Raw genomic sequence first — 19,490 nt, forward strand, 5'->3', positions numbered from 1 at the left:
TGATCATGACGCCCATTGGCTGGAAGGCCTACCCAGATCAATGACTTTCAGGTTCAGTGAGAAGCCCTGTCTCTAAGAATAAAGGTGAAGAGAAAAGGCATCCAACATTGACCTCAGACCTCCACATGTACACATGCATGCACACATATGCGCATATGCACATGGACACACATGCTCACAAACATGTCAGTTGCAGGGAATCTAATAACATCTTCCAATACCCCTGAGAACTGCTGCACTTACAAACTTAAGTGCTTATAAACTTAAGCAGGCAAGCATGGCGTGCTTAGAAAGAGATGGCATGGAAAGAGAGAGGGAGGGAGAGAAGAAAAGCTATATACTCTACTATCAAAGTTAGGAATAGGAATTTTCCATGTAAAGAATCCTGCTCCCCTACATATCAGCTATGAAATATGAAAAACTTTCAAGTCCACACTCTCCAACTATTGCCATTTTCTTTTCCTATAACAGATTACCTAAGTTGGGTAATTTATAAAGATGTGTTGCTTGTTTAGCTGATAGTTTCTGAAAAAAGGAAGATTGGTGGTTGTATCTTGTGTGGGGTTATCTCACACTATGCCATTGCACGACAGAGACATCGCCATGGCAGAAGCCCGCAGACAGTGAGATAGAGGCACAGAAAAGAGGGTGGGCACAGAGGTGCTGGTCCTGCCTAACAGCCCACCCTGACACGGAACTAATCCAGACCAGAGACAGACAGACACTAATCCCTCTCCACCTAATCATCAGTTAACAAACACACCCTGTAACCAGGCCTGGTTTCTAAACCATTGTCTGAAGCTAGGGCTCCTTGAAGAGTCAGTTGGGTCAAGGCTGGACCAGGACACAATGAAGACAGAAGATAAAGCTGGGGACACATCAGAAGGATGCAAGATCTACCTGAAGGAACCCCTGGTGGCCCATGCTGGGACAACTTGAGCAGCACAGTAAATAATGGCCGTCACAGGATCATAACCCAGAGAGAAAGTGGCCACTAAGGAGTTCACACAGGCATAAAGGCATCATGGAGTGATGCACGAGGCAGCTCAGGCTTGCAGAATCCTGATGGATGGGTGTGAGAGGACGGAGGAAGGTGAGCTTCCTTAAGCAAACACCATCAAAACAATGGCTGTCAAAGCAATGCTCCAATGGAGACTGGGATCTCAGGGAAGGCTTGACACAATCAGGGTCCTGTGTGATCTCAAAGTGCTCCCCTCTTGAGAGAGAAAAGCCATGCTTCACCATGGAGATGATGCAGATGCCAGCCTCTCAAGGGCTAGGGTCAACATCAGCATCCTGCCCTGGTGTTTCTATGAGAAGGACACACGGCACTTCTATGAATTTGTTTTTTTCATGAAAACTGTTGGATTTATTAAGATTAAACATAAAAAATTATAAACACAAACACATTCATTTTTATCTACTAGCAACAAGTACTTGGGGAAAATTAAATACTTCCCAAAATAGTAAAAACAAAAGGAGGCGCAAGAGGTGTCTCAGTGGTTAAGAGCATTGGCTGCTCTTCTAGAAGACCCAAGTTCAATTCCCAGCACCCACATGTTTGATAACAACCTATTAACTCAAGATCTAGAGAATCCATCGCCCTCTACTGGCCTCTATAGGGACTGCACAAAGATATAAGTGCAGGCAAATCACCCATACAAGTGGAATAAAAATACATCTTTTATTTAAAAAAATAAAAAGACAAAAAATGGCCAGTCACAGCCTTAGAAGAAATGTCCATGATGCCTAGTCTTCCCCATCAGAAAGGAAGGAAGAAAGGAAGAGAGAGAGAGAGAGAGAGAAGGAAGGAAGGAAGAGAGAGGAAGGAAGGAAGGAAGGAAGGAAGGAAGAAAGGAAGGAAGGAAGAAAGAGAGAGAGAGAAAGAAAAAGAAAGAAAGAAAGAAAGAAAGAAAGAAAGGGAGAGAGAGACAAAGGAAGGAAGAAAGAAAGAAAGAAAGAAAGAAAAGAAAGAAACAAAGAAGAGGAAGAAAGGACGAAAGGAAAGAAAGGAAAGAAAGGAAACAAAGAAACAAAGAAACAAAGAAGAAAAAGGAAGGAAGAAAGGAAGGAAGAGAGAAAGAAAAGAAAAAAAGAAAGAAAAGAAACAAAAAAGCAACTTCAACCAATAATAAAGAAAAGATGGACCAATAAAATGGGGCATTTAGTACTCAGTCAACATGAATTAAAGCAAAGTGATGGAATAATGCTCAGTCACTTTAAGAACTAAATCTGAAATAATAACAGTATCAAGTATTGGCAAGAACATGCAGCCTCAAACGTTGCTGTAATTATCTGATTGCTGAAGTATTTCATTTTTCCCATGACAAAATTGCATGGCTGCTTTTGAAATCAACATTTCACAGGTGAAGTGTGTGGCTGTCACCCCAGCAATTCCATCCTAAACAGCACAAGAAATCTTAATCCGAGATTAAAAGAAAGAAGAAGAGAAACAAAAGCCTGGCTCTAGCTCCAGGGTATCTATCACCCTCTTCTGAACTCCACAGGCACTGCACTCAGACACACACACACACACACACACACACACACACACACACACTCAGATTGCCCAGCATGCTGATGGAGGAGGAAGTGGTGAGCAGCTAGAGGCAACAGGAACATTGTGTATCTTGATGGTGGATGTGGTGTGGACATCTTTTCAGAATCTACTGGGAAGCACACTTACACATGGCTCTTATGATAGACTGGCTGTACTATATAATTCTTCTGTGCGTTCCCTGCTTGGTAGCATCCCACTTTTCTCAGAAGCACGTTTAGGTAGACTGTTCTGCTCCTGCTTCGATTCAGCTGCTGTCTGGTCCTGGTGAGAACAGGCTCTGCTCTGCGATGTGAACGCAGGTGGATGCAGAAGACCTGTGGGTCAGACACGCCTGTCTTGAGCCCTGACCTTTCCAGCCTCTCTGCACACTCAGTAGGTCTATACTCACATGGCACCATCTGCACGAGACAGACAGGAGATCTGAGTGAGACCTGCCCCAGAGACCTGCAACCACTACCTACCTGCCAGATGGAAACACTGAACTCTCTCCCCTCCCCTCCAGGTCCTGGACTGGCTTTTATCGCCTACCCCAAGGCTGTCACTATGATGCCCCTCTCCCCATTGTGGGCCACCTTGTTCTTCATGATGCTCATCTTCCTGGGCCTGGACAGTCAGGTGAGGGCACGGGAAGAGGGAAGGAGATCGTGGGGGAGGGGAAGGGACATCCAGGTAAGGGGAAGGGAGGGCAAAGGAAGATCAGAGGAGAAAACAGAACAGGTGCTACTCTTAAGAACAGCTTCTAGGCTGCAGAACCCTCTGCTGACCTTGGACATTTTCTCACCAAGCAGCCCTGCCACCTCCTCGGCAGCCTCCCAGTCATAGACATGTCTATTTGGTGTTCTTCCATGCCTTGGTTTCTTTACCCAAGATGTCCAGTTTAAGTGTTTTGGTTTTTTTCCTTTTAGTTTTGTTTTGTTTTAATGTTCTGCATGTACTTATTCCATTTATTTAATCCTGTGCGTGTATAGACACACACCTACAACGGTACACATGCAGAGGTCGGAGGGCAGCTTGTGAAAATCAGTTCTCTCCTTCTGCCTTGTGTGTCCCAGGGACGGAATTCAGATTCTCAGACTTGGCAGGAAGTTCCTTCTGCTAAGTCATCTCCCCAGACTCCAGTTTAGCCTTTAAGACGATGCCCCAAGTCCTTCCATTCTGATCAGTGATATCCAGCCAGAGGCTCCTGGAAAAGCAGAAACAAGTCCTAAAGAGGACGCTCTGTGGCTACTATAACAGTTATAAGGATAACAATGTAACCAGAGGTCCCTGTGTCCCCTTCCCAGCTGAGCCACGGAGCACATGGGACATAGGAAGGCCAGTTTCCTTCCTCTGGCCCTGTGATGGGGTGGTCATGACCTTTGTCTGGCATCCTCTTGGTACCTCAGCACCTTCTCCCGCCAGCTCTATGCTCACTAGTCCCTATGGACTTCTGTCCGTCCGTCTGTCCGTCCCTCCCTCCCTCTGCAGCTGTGGTCCACAGAGCAGGTACATGCTCAGCTCTGGGAGTGAACTGCACGCTCGATCCCCTCATGCATCTAACCAGCTTCCCCTCCCCCTCTGCTTCCCTCCAGGCCAGCTCACATCCTCCCCCCACCCCCACCCCAGGCCTTCCAGCTTGCAGCCTGTGGCCTCTCTTTGCCCCACAGGCCTAGAATCCAGCCTCTGCCTGCTGCTAGCTGTCTAGAACCCAGAGAACTGCCTCCAGCCATACTGGTGGCTATCAGTGATCCTGACAAGTCTGTGCTGAGCAGAGGAGAAACCCTGTTCAGCGAGGGAAGCCACCCCAGTCCTCCTACATTAGGGGGAAAGATAGTGCCCAAGTTAGTCTGATGAGCACCCCCCCCATCCACCCTTGCAAGAGTCACTGAACACACAAACCCTGGCCTGTGGATCTGTCAATCCAGTCACATTCAGTTTCTCTCTGGAGCCAGAATCCTTCCCCAGAAACCACTGAGCTGCGATACAGAAGCACTGTGTGTTTTTGCTGATAGCTTTTCTTCCATTGTTGTCGGCAAAGCCTTTCAGAAATCAGAGCTCTGCAGCTGGCATGTGCCTGCTAGAGGAGGTGTGCCTGCAGCCGACTCTGCTCATGCCCCTCTGAGCTGGGCTCACTGGCTTTTCTGCCATGTTCCTGGGCCACATTCTAAGCCCACACTCTAATACTCACATGAGCTGAAGACCCCCGTTCATTGTCTGGGTTTGAAAGTAGAAGCCAAGGCTTTGAGTGCTGAGTAATTTGCTGGGATGGATACCTGGGTCTGACTGCCTCTCACCTGAACACATCCACAGCGCACACTCCTGTTAGCTTCCTGGGTAAGCAGCCTTCTTTGAATCCCATCTCCCTCCCTCAAGACCCTGGGGAGAGACTGACAGGACCAGCTCTTGTTGTGGAGGCAATGCAGGCGTGAACATCAGTTTTGAATAGCTCCCAGCTGTGTGACTTTGAGAGAGTCACTGCCCCTCTCTGTGCCCCAACCCTTCTTGTTATAATGAAAACACCTTGTCTGGGAAGATAGATGTGAATTGGACAATTAGGGGTGCCCAACATGCTAACTAGCAAATGCATACACCGTTTACAGCATAGAGGTATGGGAGACTACCTCAGAATCAGGCTGGTTCCCAGCTGGGCTCTGTTGCCAAGCACCTGGCTGACAGAGCTGAGTGTGGCTTTCCACCTACCATAGGGCTGGGGACTGTCACTGTCCTAGAGTCAAAGGCAAGGCCAGAGCCTGCTGCCAGCCAGCAGATCACCAAACTCCCCGGCAGTTCTGGGATTCCTGCCTTGTCTCGAGGGCAGAGGCTAGGTCTCCTGTGCTTCACAAAACCCAGAAGAGTAAGTGATGGCGATGAGGGTGAAGGAGCCGTCACAGCCTGACCTGCATGCTGAGTGACCCTGGGCTGTACCTCCTGTGCTCTCAGCATCTTCATCCTGGTCCACTCAGTGCATATCCTGGAGCGTGTTGGTTCTGGGCTTCCATTCATCACTATGAGTGGAGTGTGAAGGTGACGGCGGGGCAATGAGAAGGAAACCCCTGGTGCATGGACCTAGGGACCAGGACTGGCCTTGTCCTGGGTGTCATGTGCTGTCTCTCTCTCTCTAGTTTGTGTGCGTGGAGAGCCTCGTGACAGCGGTGGTAGACATGTACCCCAAAGTCTTCCGGCGGGGCTACCGGCGAGAACTGCTCATCCTGGCCCTGTCCATCATCTCCTATTTCCTAGGCCTGGTGATGCTGACAGAGGTAAGTGGTGCTAGCCATGAGCTCCATCAGACTCCTGCTCTGAGACCTCAGATCCTGTGGCTGTGCACAGACCCAGTGCCTTCTCTGTTACACGGGGACTTGCTCTTCTGTGAGAGCAAGCTCTCAGTACAAGGTCGGCCCTGTGTCAATGCTCGAAGTTGCTAGACAGGATAACTCACAAAGGGAGCACACAGGAACTTGTCAGGCCGGCCCGCTGATCCCTCGTCATGACCCTCCAGTGAAGAGAACAGGTCAGCTCCCAGGCCCAGTACTGGCTCCTCGTCATGGCCCCAAGTTTAATACTGGCTCTTCCGGGGGTTTTCTCAAAGCAGACGCTTGGGGTGGCATTTGCTATGCGCTCCCATCCCAGCCTCCCTTATGTTCCTCCTTCCTGTCCATACAGGTGAGGTGGGCCCTGCCCTGAATTGAGATGGTCTTCTAAACCATGTGCTTACCCCACCCATCAGCCATTCTGTCCCTGCTCTGTGTCAGGTATCTGGAAGGTGAGATTAGGCATCTTTCTCTGCATAATGCATAAAGATAATGCAAGGAAAGGGAGGGAGATCCGTTGCTGAGAGACACAGAGAGGCTGTGTAAGAAACAGGTAGGAATAGGGCACAGGAATTCATCAGGCAGCAGGGGTGAAACAGAGGCCAGCCATCATCTCCAGAGGCACTCTTCCACATCCCCCTCCCAGGCCACAGGCTCAGAGAAGCTCCCCTGCTTCCCTTCCCACCAGGTATACACACACACACACACACACACACACATACACACAGAGAGAGAGAGAGAGAGAGAGAGAGACAGACAGACAGACAGACAGACAGACACAGACACACACATACACACACACACACACACACAGAGACACACAGAGACACACAGATACAGATACACAGACACAGACACACACACACACACACACACACACACACACCACTGTCTTCTTGGCTCATTCCCTGTCTGTCCCTCTGGCTATTATAAAGATCCCAGATCAGCCTTTTTACCAACTGTCCTCCAGACCCAGAAGCCCAGGAGCACAGGAACATCCTATTCCATCCGGGGTGCCTGGAGGCAGCTCAGGTCTCTTCTCAGTGTGAGTGCTAGAGTTATTGCTGTCCTTGCCCACTGTCACACTGATGAGAGTGTCGCTGTTTGAGCATGCTCATGGGGTGAGGGTCTAGTTCTGGTTCTCTACAGTGGTTCCACCTCGGGTTTTTCCATGTGGGAAAACCAGGCTGCAGTGACTAGAGCCTCATTAAGCACTGGTTAATTACACAGAATGGAGTCATTTGTCACATACAAATTGGGGAGGTTAATCTGATGCCTTGAAGAAGCTAATGGGAAGGTGTTAGGGTGGGTATCGCTGCCTCCCAACACAGGCTGCCTTGGGTTGCCCCTAGTACACAGAGCCTCTCCCCCGTGGTGCATGGTGACTCCCAGGGGCCATTAGGGAGCCAGTCCTCCAGTCAACCAAGACTATTAATCAGCAGGCATTTGGGCTTCACATGCCATCCTCCACCCCCACAGAGGGGCATCTTCAAGCCCATTGTGCGGAGGAAGTTCACAATGTGCCCAGTGAGCCGTGCAAGCCTCGGTCATCCTGGTAATTGCCTGCTGGAGCCTCTCTTTCTCATTTATGCATGGTTAGAGCTCAGGTCTCCAGAAAACACAGGCTGCCTGTTTCTTACCTTCTACCACAGCAGTGTGACTGGCGGTTAGGACTGTGAGCCCTGCCGTCACACTCAGCTTCGTGACATCATGCTGCAAGTGGTCTTGCCTCCTGCTGCCTCCATTTCTCCATAGGGACATTGACTATCGGTTGTCATACCTGGCATTACATTGCTGGAGGAGGGATACAAGAAGTATAAGAAATACATTAAGATGTGGAAAGCTAAAGCCAGTGTAGCCATGGATGTCTTAATAGGGCTGTGCTGTGAGGACTGTCACCGAGGGACAGATGGGCATCAGAGCAGGAGTTCCTAAGCTCTGCTACACACAGCTCCTTTTTGCCCAAGAAATTTGCATGTGGTTCTGGGTGTATAGGAATATAAAATAGATATTGGAGATGGCCCAGGGTCAAGAGCACTGGCTGCTCTTGCAGAGGACCTGAGTTTGAGTGCCAGGATCCAAATGGCAGCTCACAACCATCTGTAGCTTCAGTCATATGTGATACAATGCCCTCTTCTGGCCTTCACAGTCACTTCACACACATTGTGCACAGACAGAGATGCAGGCAAAATACTCACATACATAAAAAAGTAATAAGAGTGTAAACCAAACACTTGCTGATAATAAATTATAAAGAAATTTCTTTTAAAATAATATATAATTTTATCATTTGTTAAAACAAAACTAAAATTGTATACTAATGAGGTGGCTATGCTTACATAAAGAATCAAATCTTGGCTGACTATTTGATACTGTAGGATGTAGAATGTCTTTAATGGTTTTCTGGGTTGACCAATATTTTGGTTCTATGATCATTGATACTGAGAACACTGGATAAATATATAGTTTACAACTTCAAATGTGTGTTCAGGATCATTTCAGACATTATAATTCTATCCTAATCCTAAGACAAATGTATTGAATAATCTTTTATGCAACACAAACAGCGGTTTTTAAAACCAAATGTCCTGAGTCTGGCAAGATGGCTCAGAGGGTAAAGGTGCCACCAAGCTTGACAACCTGAGTTTGGCCCCAAACCCACATGGTAGGAGAGAACCGACTCCCGTAAGTTGTATTCTAACTTCCACACATGAGCCAAAACAGCTCATGTGCATGTATGCACACATATGCATGCATACACATGCACACACATATGAACTTATACACACATGTACTCATGCACTCACACATGCATGCACACACATGCACATATATACATGCACTAAATGTAAAAGGAGATATCAAACATCCTAGCAATAAAATGTAAAGCTAGTCTATCTTGATACACACTGAGGAAAGCCTGAGAAATTGCTAAGTCTTTTTTTTTCCATAATTAAACCTTTATGTTTCTGGTAGAATGGAAGCCTTTTTAACCTATAGTAAAGTCACTGCAGTTCCTAACATTGAGTTTGAGATGCTTCAGGTGGTGTTTATTGGTGCTGAGTGGCATGAGGGCACAGGAGATGGCAAGAGTGTGTGCCGTGTGGGTGTGGTCAGAGCTCTGGCTGTGGCGAGGCCACGCAGAGCGGCGCCAGTGAGCGCTGCCAGAAACACCGACTTTGTTACAGATTTGATCTGGATTTAGTTTTCAGTCCTTGTACAGTCAGAACCCTTTGGCCTTTGCCGGTTGATTGTTTTCCACCTCCCACATTTCATTTGTGTGACTGGCACAGTTTAAGGAGCTGGGCAGTAGCCAGGAGTGGTGGGGCCTTTAATCCCAGCACTCAGGAGGCAGGGGCAGGTGCATCTCTGTGAATTTAAGCCCAGCCTGGTACAGAGTGAGTTCCAGGACAGCCAGGACTATACAGAGAAACCCTGTCGTGAAGACACCAAAAAGAAGGAGGAGGAAGAGGAGAGGAGGAAAGGAAGGAAGGAAGGAAAGCAGGAAGGAAGAAAGGGAAGGAAGGAAGGAAGGAAGGAAGGAAGAAAGAAAGGAAGAAACTTGGGCCCTTGCACAAACTGAGCCAGATACCGGGTGACAAGGGGACCTAAGCTTAGTGACCTTCTTGCTTCCTGTTCTTTTCATTGCTGATACTGTGTCTGAACTTACCTCTTTCGTGCTAGGCAAGAGCTCTACCCCTGAGCAACACCCCTTCTCTCTTTTTATTTTGATGGTGTCATTGAATGGAGTAGGTTGGTTAGAGCTCACTCTGTTGGCCACAGCCTTGGTTCTGACCACATGACCTGGCCTCCTGCTCCCTTGCTTTCCAAGGCTCTCACCCCTCCCCCATCCCGGTCCTCATGAAGGACCTTCCTGGATTCCTTTGAGTGGCAGGGTTTCCACTGAGCTTCATCTTCAGACTTGCCCAGACAGTCATCTCTTCACACCAGAACCACCATGAGCAGCAAGGCTGTGCATTCCCAGGATGCGTAGGACCAGCACACAACCTGCTGTGTGTGTGACAATCATCTCCAGATTATTCATAATGCCTAACATCACATAAGCACCATGTGGAGAGTTATAACTGTACTGTTTAAGCAAAACTGGCAAGGGGTCTTCAGGGCCTTCTAGGGGAAGAGTATAAAGGGGGTCGAGGAGAGAAGGACCTGGTGGCTGCTCAGCCCATGAAGCTGGACCCCCCCCCCCAATGGTTGTAAACTAGAACTGGAGGTTCAAGAAGCTCACTGGAAAGTTATTAGCATTGTGTCTGTGTTGGAAGGCTAGAGAGGCTGGTGTCTATGGTTGGCGTTGGAGGCCGTTATAGAAGCACTCACTCAGCCAAAGGTGAATGCACACTTTTTCTCAAATCTCTTTCTATCTAGGCCCCTGTTGGAAGGCGCTGCCCACCCTGAGGCCAAGTTTCTCTCACTTTGGTCAACTCTTTCTAGAAACAGTCCCTCAGACATGCCCAGAGGCGATCCCGATTTCGGTCAAGTTGACAATTAATACCAGCCACCTAGGAGTCAATCGTGTTACAGAGTGGGCCCACAGATGATCTTTCATTACTGCGCACCTACTCTGTGACCATTTTGGAGCCAGAGAATGGGACACGGCTCTAGGCAAGCCAGCTAGTACCACACCACAGAGCCCATGCTCTCAGTGATTCTACTTACATCTTTTAGAGGACCTACTGTGTCCTAGACCCTGTGCTGGGAGCTGCAGCTACAATAAGATGGGGGCTGCCTGAGCAGAGATCAGAGCTCTCAGCTGCTAACAAGGCACTTTTAGGATTACATTATGAGTTCAAACAATGTAGTCTAGAGGCCTGAAGAAAGAGTGAAGTTGAGAATGGAGGGCTTCTCGGAGGAAGTAACGTTTGGGCTGAGCTTTGAAAGAACTTAACCAAATGTAAAATGCGGCCACTTTGCTAGGATGGGTGGTAGCCCATGTTGGGGGGAGCTGAGGATGATTTGAAACCTCTGAAAATATGGAAAAGGGTGAGACCAGTGGCGTAAGGCCTGCCTGGAGGCTGCTGGGGAGGGTCTGGGGGGAGGTGTTGAAGCCATCTGCCACCCATTCTGGTTTCCGTGAAACCACACACTACCTCCAACCCCGACATCTCGGCAGGACAGGGCCTTGGAACACCCAGCTTCAGAGTGTGTGGCACTCAGACTAGAAATGAACAAACCAACTGGCTGGCAGCGGCCAGAGCAGAGAGAAGACCGCACACAGGCTGACCACTGACCATGTCTGTCTGTCTGTCTGTCTGTCCGTCCTCAGGGAGGCATGTACATTTTCCAGCTTTTCGACTCATACGCCGCCAGTGGCATGTGCTTGCTGTTCGTGGCCATCTTTGAGTGTGTCTGCATCGGCTGGGTGTATGGTAAGTAGAGGCTGGACCGCCGGGGCCCAGGAGGCTGTATCTGGCTCAGTGCTTTCTCTGGGGATTCAGGTCCCTTCCTACTGTCCTGATTTTATGCCAGCATACCATGTTCAGCCTGCTAGCTAACCAGTCCTACCCTGAGGCTCAGTTTTCCCCTTTGTGAAAATTGTGTCCCAGAGTCACTAGTGTGAGCCACCCCCTCGTTCATCCCACTTTCTGTTCCTCACACAAACCAGGATGAGAGCTGTGTCCCCAGAACAAGCAGAGTGTAGCTTTGGAACGATAGCCACTATTCACACGCAGCCCAGACAGCCGACACCCCAGAGCCATTTCCTGTGGGTCACTAGACCCTCACCTCACCTGTCTGCTGTGTTAACTGCTTTTGCATCACTGTGAAGAAATGGCTGCCGTGGGCTACATAAGAAGTAGAGGGCTTGCAGAACTCATGGCTCTGAAGTTCACGTCTAAGAGTAGCCGGTGCCATTGCTTCCGGTTCTGGTGAAGAACTTTCATGCTGAGAGAGTGTGAAGAAGAAAGATATCTCATCTCTAAGCAGGAACAGAGAGAGGCACCCCCACCACTGACCTAAGGATCTCTGTAGAGCTCTGCTTCCTAGAGCACAGTAAGACTACCTAATGATGTCACCCAAGGGACCCCACTTTAAATGCAGGAGCTCGACACTCCACGTCCAAGCGCCCCTTGTCCCACATATGCTCCGCCTCACCTCTTCTCTGAGACACATATGCTTGTCTGCTTTCCTCCGGATAGGAAGCAACCGGTTCTACGACAATATTGAAGACATGATTGGTTACCGGCCACTGTCACTCATCAAGTGGTGCTGGAAAGTCGTGACCCCTGGCATCTGTGCGGTAAGGCTGACAGAAAGCCACCCCTACTCCCCCTCCCGCCAGCCTCTCTTCAGCTCCAGCCAGCTCAGCTGAGGCTGGCCCTGAGGAGGGTCGTGTCCCCAAGGTCCCTGCCACCTGAAACTCTAGAGCTGATGTCTCAGGTCAGTCTTTGGGCTTGCTGAGACAAGGCCTCACTTAAGCGTTGAGTGACTCTGAACTGGTTTCTCCCCTGTGAGAACCTTAGATACAGCAGCCCGACCCTGATCTATCTCCCTGGAGACCAGGGGCATGCACACATGAGTAGGGAGAGTTATTACTGAGAAGATGACAGAATTGAGGAGAATGTCAAGGTTTAGGCTCTGTCCTTGGGACCGGGTCACACAGTCTTGGTGAGAGAGGACACCTGACAAGAAAACAGCCCCATTATTCTTTGTCCTATTTTTGGTTCTGGAGGCTTCTGAACTTCTCTTCCCAATTGAAAGGGTCAGAAGAACAGGTTTGAGACAGCCCTAAGACAAACTCTTGAGTGGGCAGAAACTGGGAGAGGATCCTGGGAAAGGGGAGAGATACCGCAGCCCTGAAGAGACCCCAAGGTCCCTGAGAGCCTGGGCCCCCAGGCCACAGCCCCTGTGTTCTGACAGACAGACTTCCTCCCACGGCTCTGCCTCAAGCTCACTGTGGACAGTTGTGGTGCCTGGACCCTTGAAATAGGACGGGGTAGCACCAAGAACCTCCCCGTCTGCCTTCCACAGGGCATCTTCATCTTCTTTCTGGTCAAGTACAAGCCGCTCAAGTACAACAATGTGTACACGTACCCCGCGTGGGGCTACGGCATCGGCTGGCTCATGGCCCTGTCCTCCATGCTCTGTATCCCGCTCTGGATCTTCATCAAGCTGTGGAAGACAGAGGGCACGCTACCCGAGGTAAGCAGTGGGCCGGGGAAGCAGAGGAGGCTGGGTATGAAGGGGAGGGGAACTGTAGCAGGTGCCCTCCTTCAACCCAGCCAGAAGCACCTCTGTGAGATTTCTGGATTAAGCCAGAGTCTGTGAACTCCACCTCAGCCTCCCACCTGCCAAGCAGGTTGATGGTGGCCCCTTGATTGACAGAGGGTAGAACCGGTCTGGGCATTCCTACAGGGAAAGCGTTCAGATCAGGTTCTGAACTGTGTGGTCAAATGTCATCTCTGGCGGGCTACAGATAAACACAAGTGTCACCTAACATGCTTCCACCAGCTCCCTGCCCGTGGGGACCTGGGCTCCTGTTTACCAGAAGTGCTGCTGGTCAAGGGCAGTTGGTTAATTCAGATTGAGACCAAACTGTCTGTCTTAGTCAGGGTTTCTATTCCTGCACAAACATCATGACCAAGAAGCAAGTTGGGGAGGAAAGGGTTTATTGAGCTTACACTTCCACATTGCAGTTCATCACTAAAGGAAGTCAGGACTGGAACTCAAGCAGATCAGGAAGCAGGAGCTGATGCAGAGGCCATGGAGGGATGTTTCTTACTGGCTTGCTTCCCCTGGCTTGCTTAGCCTGCTCTCTTATAGAACCCAAGAGCACCAGTCCAGGGATGGCACCACCCACAAGAGGCCCTCCACCCTTGATCACTAATTGAGAAAATGCCCCCCAGCTGGATCTCATGGAGGCACTTCCCCAACCAAAGCTCCTTTCTCTGTGATAACTCCAGCCTGTGTCAAGTTGACACACAAAACCAGCCAGTACACTGTCCATAGGGGAATTGACCTGGGACTTTAGAATCTCAGCCTTGGGACATCCCTCTCCACCCCCCAGCAGCATCCTGGTACTTACAAGCCCTTTCCGTCTTCTTTCTGTTACCCCAGGGTGTGTCCTATCTATCCAGACAGCAGGGCCTGTTACAGAGTAAGCTCCCCACCCATATGGCCTAGCCTCAGGCCTCCCTCCTTTGCGGCTATACCTGACAATTCACTCTTGAGCCTGAGGCCCACACAGTGTGGTCAGACACAGGAAGTGGGGGTGTAAGGACCTTCCCAGCAGAACAGCTCAGAGGAAAAATCATGTTGGAGTTGGGACTGGTCCTTAGGCCCGAGCCTCACAACAATTCTGGCCAGCAGCTGAGGAAACGGAGGCACTAAGGTCACGTCTTAGCTGTGTAGATGATTACTCAGGGATTCGAACCCAGGTACCTGCCTCCAGAGCCTCTTCTCTCGACCTTGGTCTAAGACAAGAGCCTGGTGCAGGGCCTGTACACAGGAGCACAGTTAATCAGCTGCCATTAATCTAACTATAAATTCTACCTAGACAGTGTGGCTTCCACCCGAAAGAAGAAAACCGACCTTGCCCTTGAGCACTAAGCCACCTCAAAGTCCTTGCAGGTTTTTTTCCAGGGAAGGGCCCATGCTCAGGAGGGTTTCCTGAATCCTGGTCCAGGGGCAGGGCAGGTGGTGCTGAGGTGGGGCCCATGCACGAGATGCATTCTAAGAGGTTGAGGCAGCACATGGCAGCTGAATTAGGCGTGGCATCTGCCTCTAAGCACAGCTTGAGAAGCTCAGTACATAGCCCTCCCCCTGCACTGCAGTGCTGTGATGACAAGCGCAGGGCAGGATAGGACCCTGATCAACACATTCACATCAGTAGCCCTGGAAGTCCCTTTCCCTCTGACCAGTGCCTATCATCCTGGCTCATAGATACAGTGATGCCCTCAGAGGTCAGCAGACTGGCTGGCACAGCCATCAGGCTACTCAAAGCCCAGAGACCCCTGCTGTCAAGGAAGGAACAGGGTGGTAGCCCTGATCCTGACTCTCTAGTCCCGGTTACCTTCCACATCCACGCGGCAGGAGCTAAACGCCTCCATTTCCTTACTTCTCACTTACTACCAGGAGTGGGGATCTCAGCCAGCCCTGTTTCTGGTGGTAGGAACTCAAGGAGGTAATGCCTCAGCCAGAACTGTGAAGTAAGACAAGAGCCAGGGCTTGGCCCCAGTCTGATGGCTCCAGGGGACATCCTTAAGGCTGGGGAGGCAGAATGGACAGACCCGGCCCCCTGCATCCTTACTCACACACCCTTCTCCTCCTCTCCAACCATCTAGAAATTACAGAAGTTGACAGTCCCCAGCGCCGATCTGAAAATGAGGGGCAAGCTTGGGGCCAGCCCACGGACGGTGACCGTTAATGACTGTGAGGCCAAGGTCAAGGGCGACGGCACCATCTCTGCCATCACAGAGAAGGAGACACACTTCTGAGTCCCCACCAGCCACCTGGATGCGGCTCCAACCTTCCTTCCCTGCGTGTAAATGAGTCCCGAACCTCGTACTTCACCTAATGTTAGGGGCTTGCTCGTCTGCACAGGACTTATTAACAAGTTAACTCCCAGCCGGCCACTGTGTGCCCTGTACCCTCGTCTCACCCCAGTGATCGTGGGCATATCCACCTCACCAAGATAATTCTGTACAGTGACCAGCAGATCCTGGCCTAGGGTGGCTCAGCCTGTGTTTTCTAGAGTCCTTGTAATATACTGGCAACTTTTGTGTTGGGGGCAGGTGGAGTGGGGGAGCTGTGCCCATCTGCCTGCCTCTTGTTTTCCGTCATCCCTGGTTTTATCTCTGAACTTCCCTGGCCACCCTCCTCCTTGCCCTAGGAACAGTTTGTTTTATTTTTGTTTTATTTTTTCTTCTGTTCTCCCCCCTTTTCCCAGTGACACCTTACATATGTCAAGGTTGCAAGGCAGAGAACAAAATATCCCACCATCGTCAGGACTCCTGGGTAACCAGGAGTTGTTGTTGTCCCTTCCAGTGACTGTGGTTCCTCCTTTCTCTCCCCCCCCCAGCCCCCATTTCTCCATCCCCCAGACTGAGGGAGGGGATAGAGCGGAGTCTTCCCTTCGAAGCAGGGAAGAGTACCTGCCTCACTGCTTTGCAGGGTTGCTTTGACCTGCAGAGACTTGTAGACCTCTTCTCTTTTCTGTCCCCTTGGTTACAACCTATCCGCCTTGCTTAAGTCAAACCTACCACCAATGATGTGGGGAAGTGTGTTTCCATAACAACTGGAGTTTTAGCTTAATCCTGATCCCTGGAGACCAGCGCACCCCCAGTCCCTGTGGCAGGGGCTTATCTGTCCAGCCTTCCTGGCCACCAGCTCTGTCCCTCTTTCCTAAGTAGGGATGATCAGAAGGTAGCCATCTCTTCTTGCAGCTGCCTGGCCAGGACCTATGGCTTAGGATCTATGGCCACCCCTGCAGGGGAGCTACAGTGAGGCCTGGGGCTGGATTTCACCCTCAGTCCCTCCCCTGTGTCCCCTGTGTTGTCCCCTGCCTTGTCCCCTGCCCTCTTTTCTACCTTCCTGCCTATTGCTGCAGATCCTGTGTGCAGACACCTTACTCTGGAGCCATTCCACCTTCCTGTCACCTGAGTCTGAGGAGCCTTCGCTTCCACTTGCCAGAGGGAAGAACTGGTCACCCATCTCTCAGGCTCTTCCTTGGAAACGAAGAGCAGAGATGGTCGCTGGGGGAGGCTGGTGCTGTTCCTTCCTGCCTGGTTCAGACCTCTTAGGCTGATCGCTGTTCCTCCCTCAGCTGCTGGGATTTTCAGTTTTCAGCTGCTTTGTCTTGCCCAGCTATTGGGGGATGGGAAGTGGAGGGAAGGTCATTCTTTCCTTTCCCTGTATTTGTCTGAGGAAAGGTGAGATGTCTTCGTGCTAAGGCTCCAGTGTCCTGTCAGAGTCCTGAATGCTCTATTTACCCAATGCTTCCAGACTCTTAGCTGTTCTGCCCAGCCCCCTCCCTCCCACCTAAAGCCTGAGCTGGCTGGGACAAATGCCCAGCACCGCCCCCATCTTATTGGCCACTTGTCCAGGGCACACTGCCCCCAGCTGCTCACAGACGGGCCATGTATTCCTTCTGGGAAGGCCAGCGTCATCCTGAGATGACCTGTGGGGTTGGTCCTCGATCACTGTCCCCTCACCCCCACCCCTGAGAAGGGAGGCTGCCCATTGCTGCTATTGCTCCTTATCACCAACTCCCTCATGGACAGATGGACAGACAGATCCCCGATGTCTGTCACCATAGAGACACGTGTTGTACATGTGGCCCTTAACACTTGACACTCTTAACACTACTCATGGGGCAAGGTAGAGGGAGGCTTGTGGTTTGGGGGTTGTTGTTATTTGGTTTCTTTCTTTTTTTTTTTTGTAATTTCGTACTAGTATTTGGGTAACTGTAGGGAGGAGGGGAGGGCGAGTGGGAGCAAGGGGAAATGCCATTGTGACAACTTTTTTGATATTCATTAGAAATGATGCAATATATCCTTTCTGAGATATTTACAGTATTATTAAAAACAAAAAGGGTTGGGCTGTTTTGCATAACAAACTTTTTATTGGCAACCCAAAGAGCACAAGATTGTCTGTCTGCTCGTTTTTAAAAATTAAAGGATGTGGATGAACTCCCACATGGTTGTGCCCAGCAAGTGGTCTTTATTGGGTTTTCCTGCCGTCTTTGTGTATCCTCAGTGTATGCCTTCAGAACCGTCTTGGCTCTGTAATTAAAGGCTGTGTTCTGCACTCAGCATTACAGACACCACTGGGAGCCGTGGTGGTCCAGGCCCCAATGCCTTCAATGCCGTGTGGGTCGTGCAGTTCCTGCACTGTAATACATGGTAGCTGCGACACAGACACTCTCTTATTCTCATAACCATGTGCCCATTTTACAGATAGGGGAAATCGGAGCACAGATAACTCAAGCAATTTGTCTCCCATAGTCGCAAGACTTATAAACCGTAGAATCTGCCCTGTCCCTCTCCTTGCTGAGACAGCTGAGCTGCTGAGCTGAGGGCTGTCCCTGCTGACAGCCTGAATATTCACTTAATCAGGTGTCAGCAGCAAGGCAGCAAGAGACTGTCATAAAAATGTGTGTCTCCTTCCTTCCCAGGAAAACTTGAACTGCAGACCTTTGAATGTACAGGATTTTAGAAATTGCCTGGTCTACCAGTAGGCAGCTGTGTGTGCTAGTGACCCCTGTTGGCTAAGTGAGACTCTGCAGCCTAGCTCTGATAGACACTGCTAATAACCTGAGTCTGGAAGGGGAGATCTGAAAGTGAAGTCAAAGACCCTCTCTAGTTATAAGAAGTTTCCTGTGAGTGGTGGAGGGGACCAAGAATCAAAGAGCAAGTGATTTGCTGGAGCCTGATACCATCAGGTTCTTTCATGCACTCAGTAGACTATCTCTAAACCACTACCAGTTTCCATTCCAGAACTTGGGGTAGGATATAATGGCAGCCCCTTTCTCAAATGTTCCTGCTCTTAGTCAACAGAAGCAGTGTCCTCTGCCTTCTGGATGGAGATTGCCTGGGGAGGAGCTGCCTCTCTGGCCTCTCCAGCAGGACTAGGCTGTGTACTGGGTGAGTCTGACAACTTTCCTGGGCCTCTCCTCCGTTGTCTGTAACGGGGTAGCAATGAGACCCCGAGAGAACATGTGACTAGCCCACACTGCCCCCCAGCTCCCATGTAGACCCTATCACAGCCTCCAGGGTTAACTGTGGGTGTCAGTAGAGGCTGGGGAGCCATCTGTACACCACTCAGCAGCCAGCAGGGACAGGGGTGATCTCTGAGCCTAATGCAGAGGCTAAGGGCATCTTTCTGTTTCCCTGTTGAGAAAGGGTTTCTCTGCAGGGAACACTGGGGGATCCACACAGCATCTGCCCTTTTGTGCGCTGGAGACACACAGAAGCTGTGGGGTGTAGAGAACTCTGAGAGGAAGAAGTCTACCTCAGCCCTGGCAGAGTAAGCCAGTGCTACAAGTCTTCCGTCTTTCTCTTCTTCCTAGACCCTCTACAGAGGGCATGATACCCACTCACCAGGGGGAGAGCTGTCTGCTTTACCAGTCTGCTGATTCACATGCTAACCTCTTCCTACCACCCACCCCCACAGACCCACAGGCAAGCCCTGTGTCACCAGCTGCCTGGGTTCCTACCTCCTTGATGCAGACAAACTCACACATGAAACTGACCTTTAGGAGCTCGGGGAGGGTTGCTTTCCACAGCCACTGGGTCACCAAGAGCATGCGGAGATTACAGAGGGTGGAGTCTGTGTAGGGAGAGCCTTGAAAGCCACCTGGAACCATGATGCATCTCTTGAGGGCTCCACGTTCCTCCAAATGATGGACGGTTCAGAGGGATGGGGACACTGGAGACCTCCAAGAGGCATTGAACGGTGGGAGGTACACTCTGCCCGCAGGACCTGAAGAGACATCAGAGGTTCCTGGTAGACAGTTGGATCATTGAGCCATCAGTGAGGGAGGGAGCATTGGGACTTAGGATGGACAAATGACAAGGGTCTGTGGGAGGGGCAGGGGCTCTGGGAATAGGAGCAGCTGGGGACCAGCAGAATTTAAGAAAGCAGGGTTCAGGGGCATTACTGGGGGCCACTGTAGTCCTGTGGGAGGA

At 50.4% G+C, this 19,490-nt stretch overlaps 1 protein-coding gene across 1 annotated transcript in view; it reads left to right on the top strand.

Moving 5' to 3' along the window:
- Slc6a11 (solute carrier family 6 member 11) overlaps positions 1-15,299 on the top strand; it is a 119,238-nt gene extending 103,939 nt beyond the window's left edge. The window contains exons 9-14 of the mRNA XM_052172636.1: positions 3,063-3,175; positions 5,662-5,799; positions 11,132-11,234; positions 12,003-12,103; positions 12,835-13,005; positions 15,147-15,299. Coding sequence (XP_052028596.1) covers positions 3,063-3,175; positions 5,662-5,799; positions 11,132-11,234; positions 12,003-12,103; positions 12,835-13,005; positions 15,147-15,299 — 779 coding nt within the window. The remainder of the gene's footprint in view (positions 1-3,062; positions 3,176-5,661; positions 5,800-11,131; positions 11,235-12,002; positions 12,104-12,834; positions 13,006-15,146) is intronic.
- The last annotated feature ends 4,191 nt before the right edge of the window (positions 15,300-19,490 follow it).

Source organism: Apodemus sylvaticus, chromosome 2, assembly GCF_947179515.1.
Source record: "Apodemus sylvaticus chromosome 2, mApoSyl1.1, whole genome shotgun sequence".
Lineage (NCBI taxonomy): Eukaryota > Metazoa > Chordata > Mammalia > Rodentia > Muridae > Apodemus > Apodemus sylvaticus.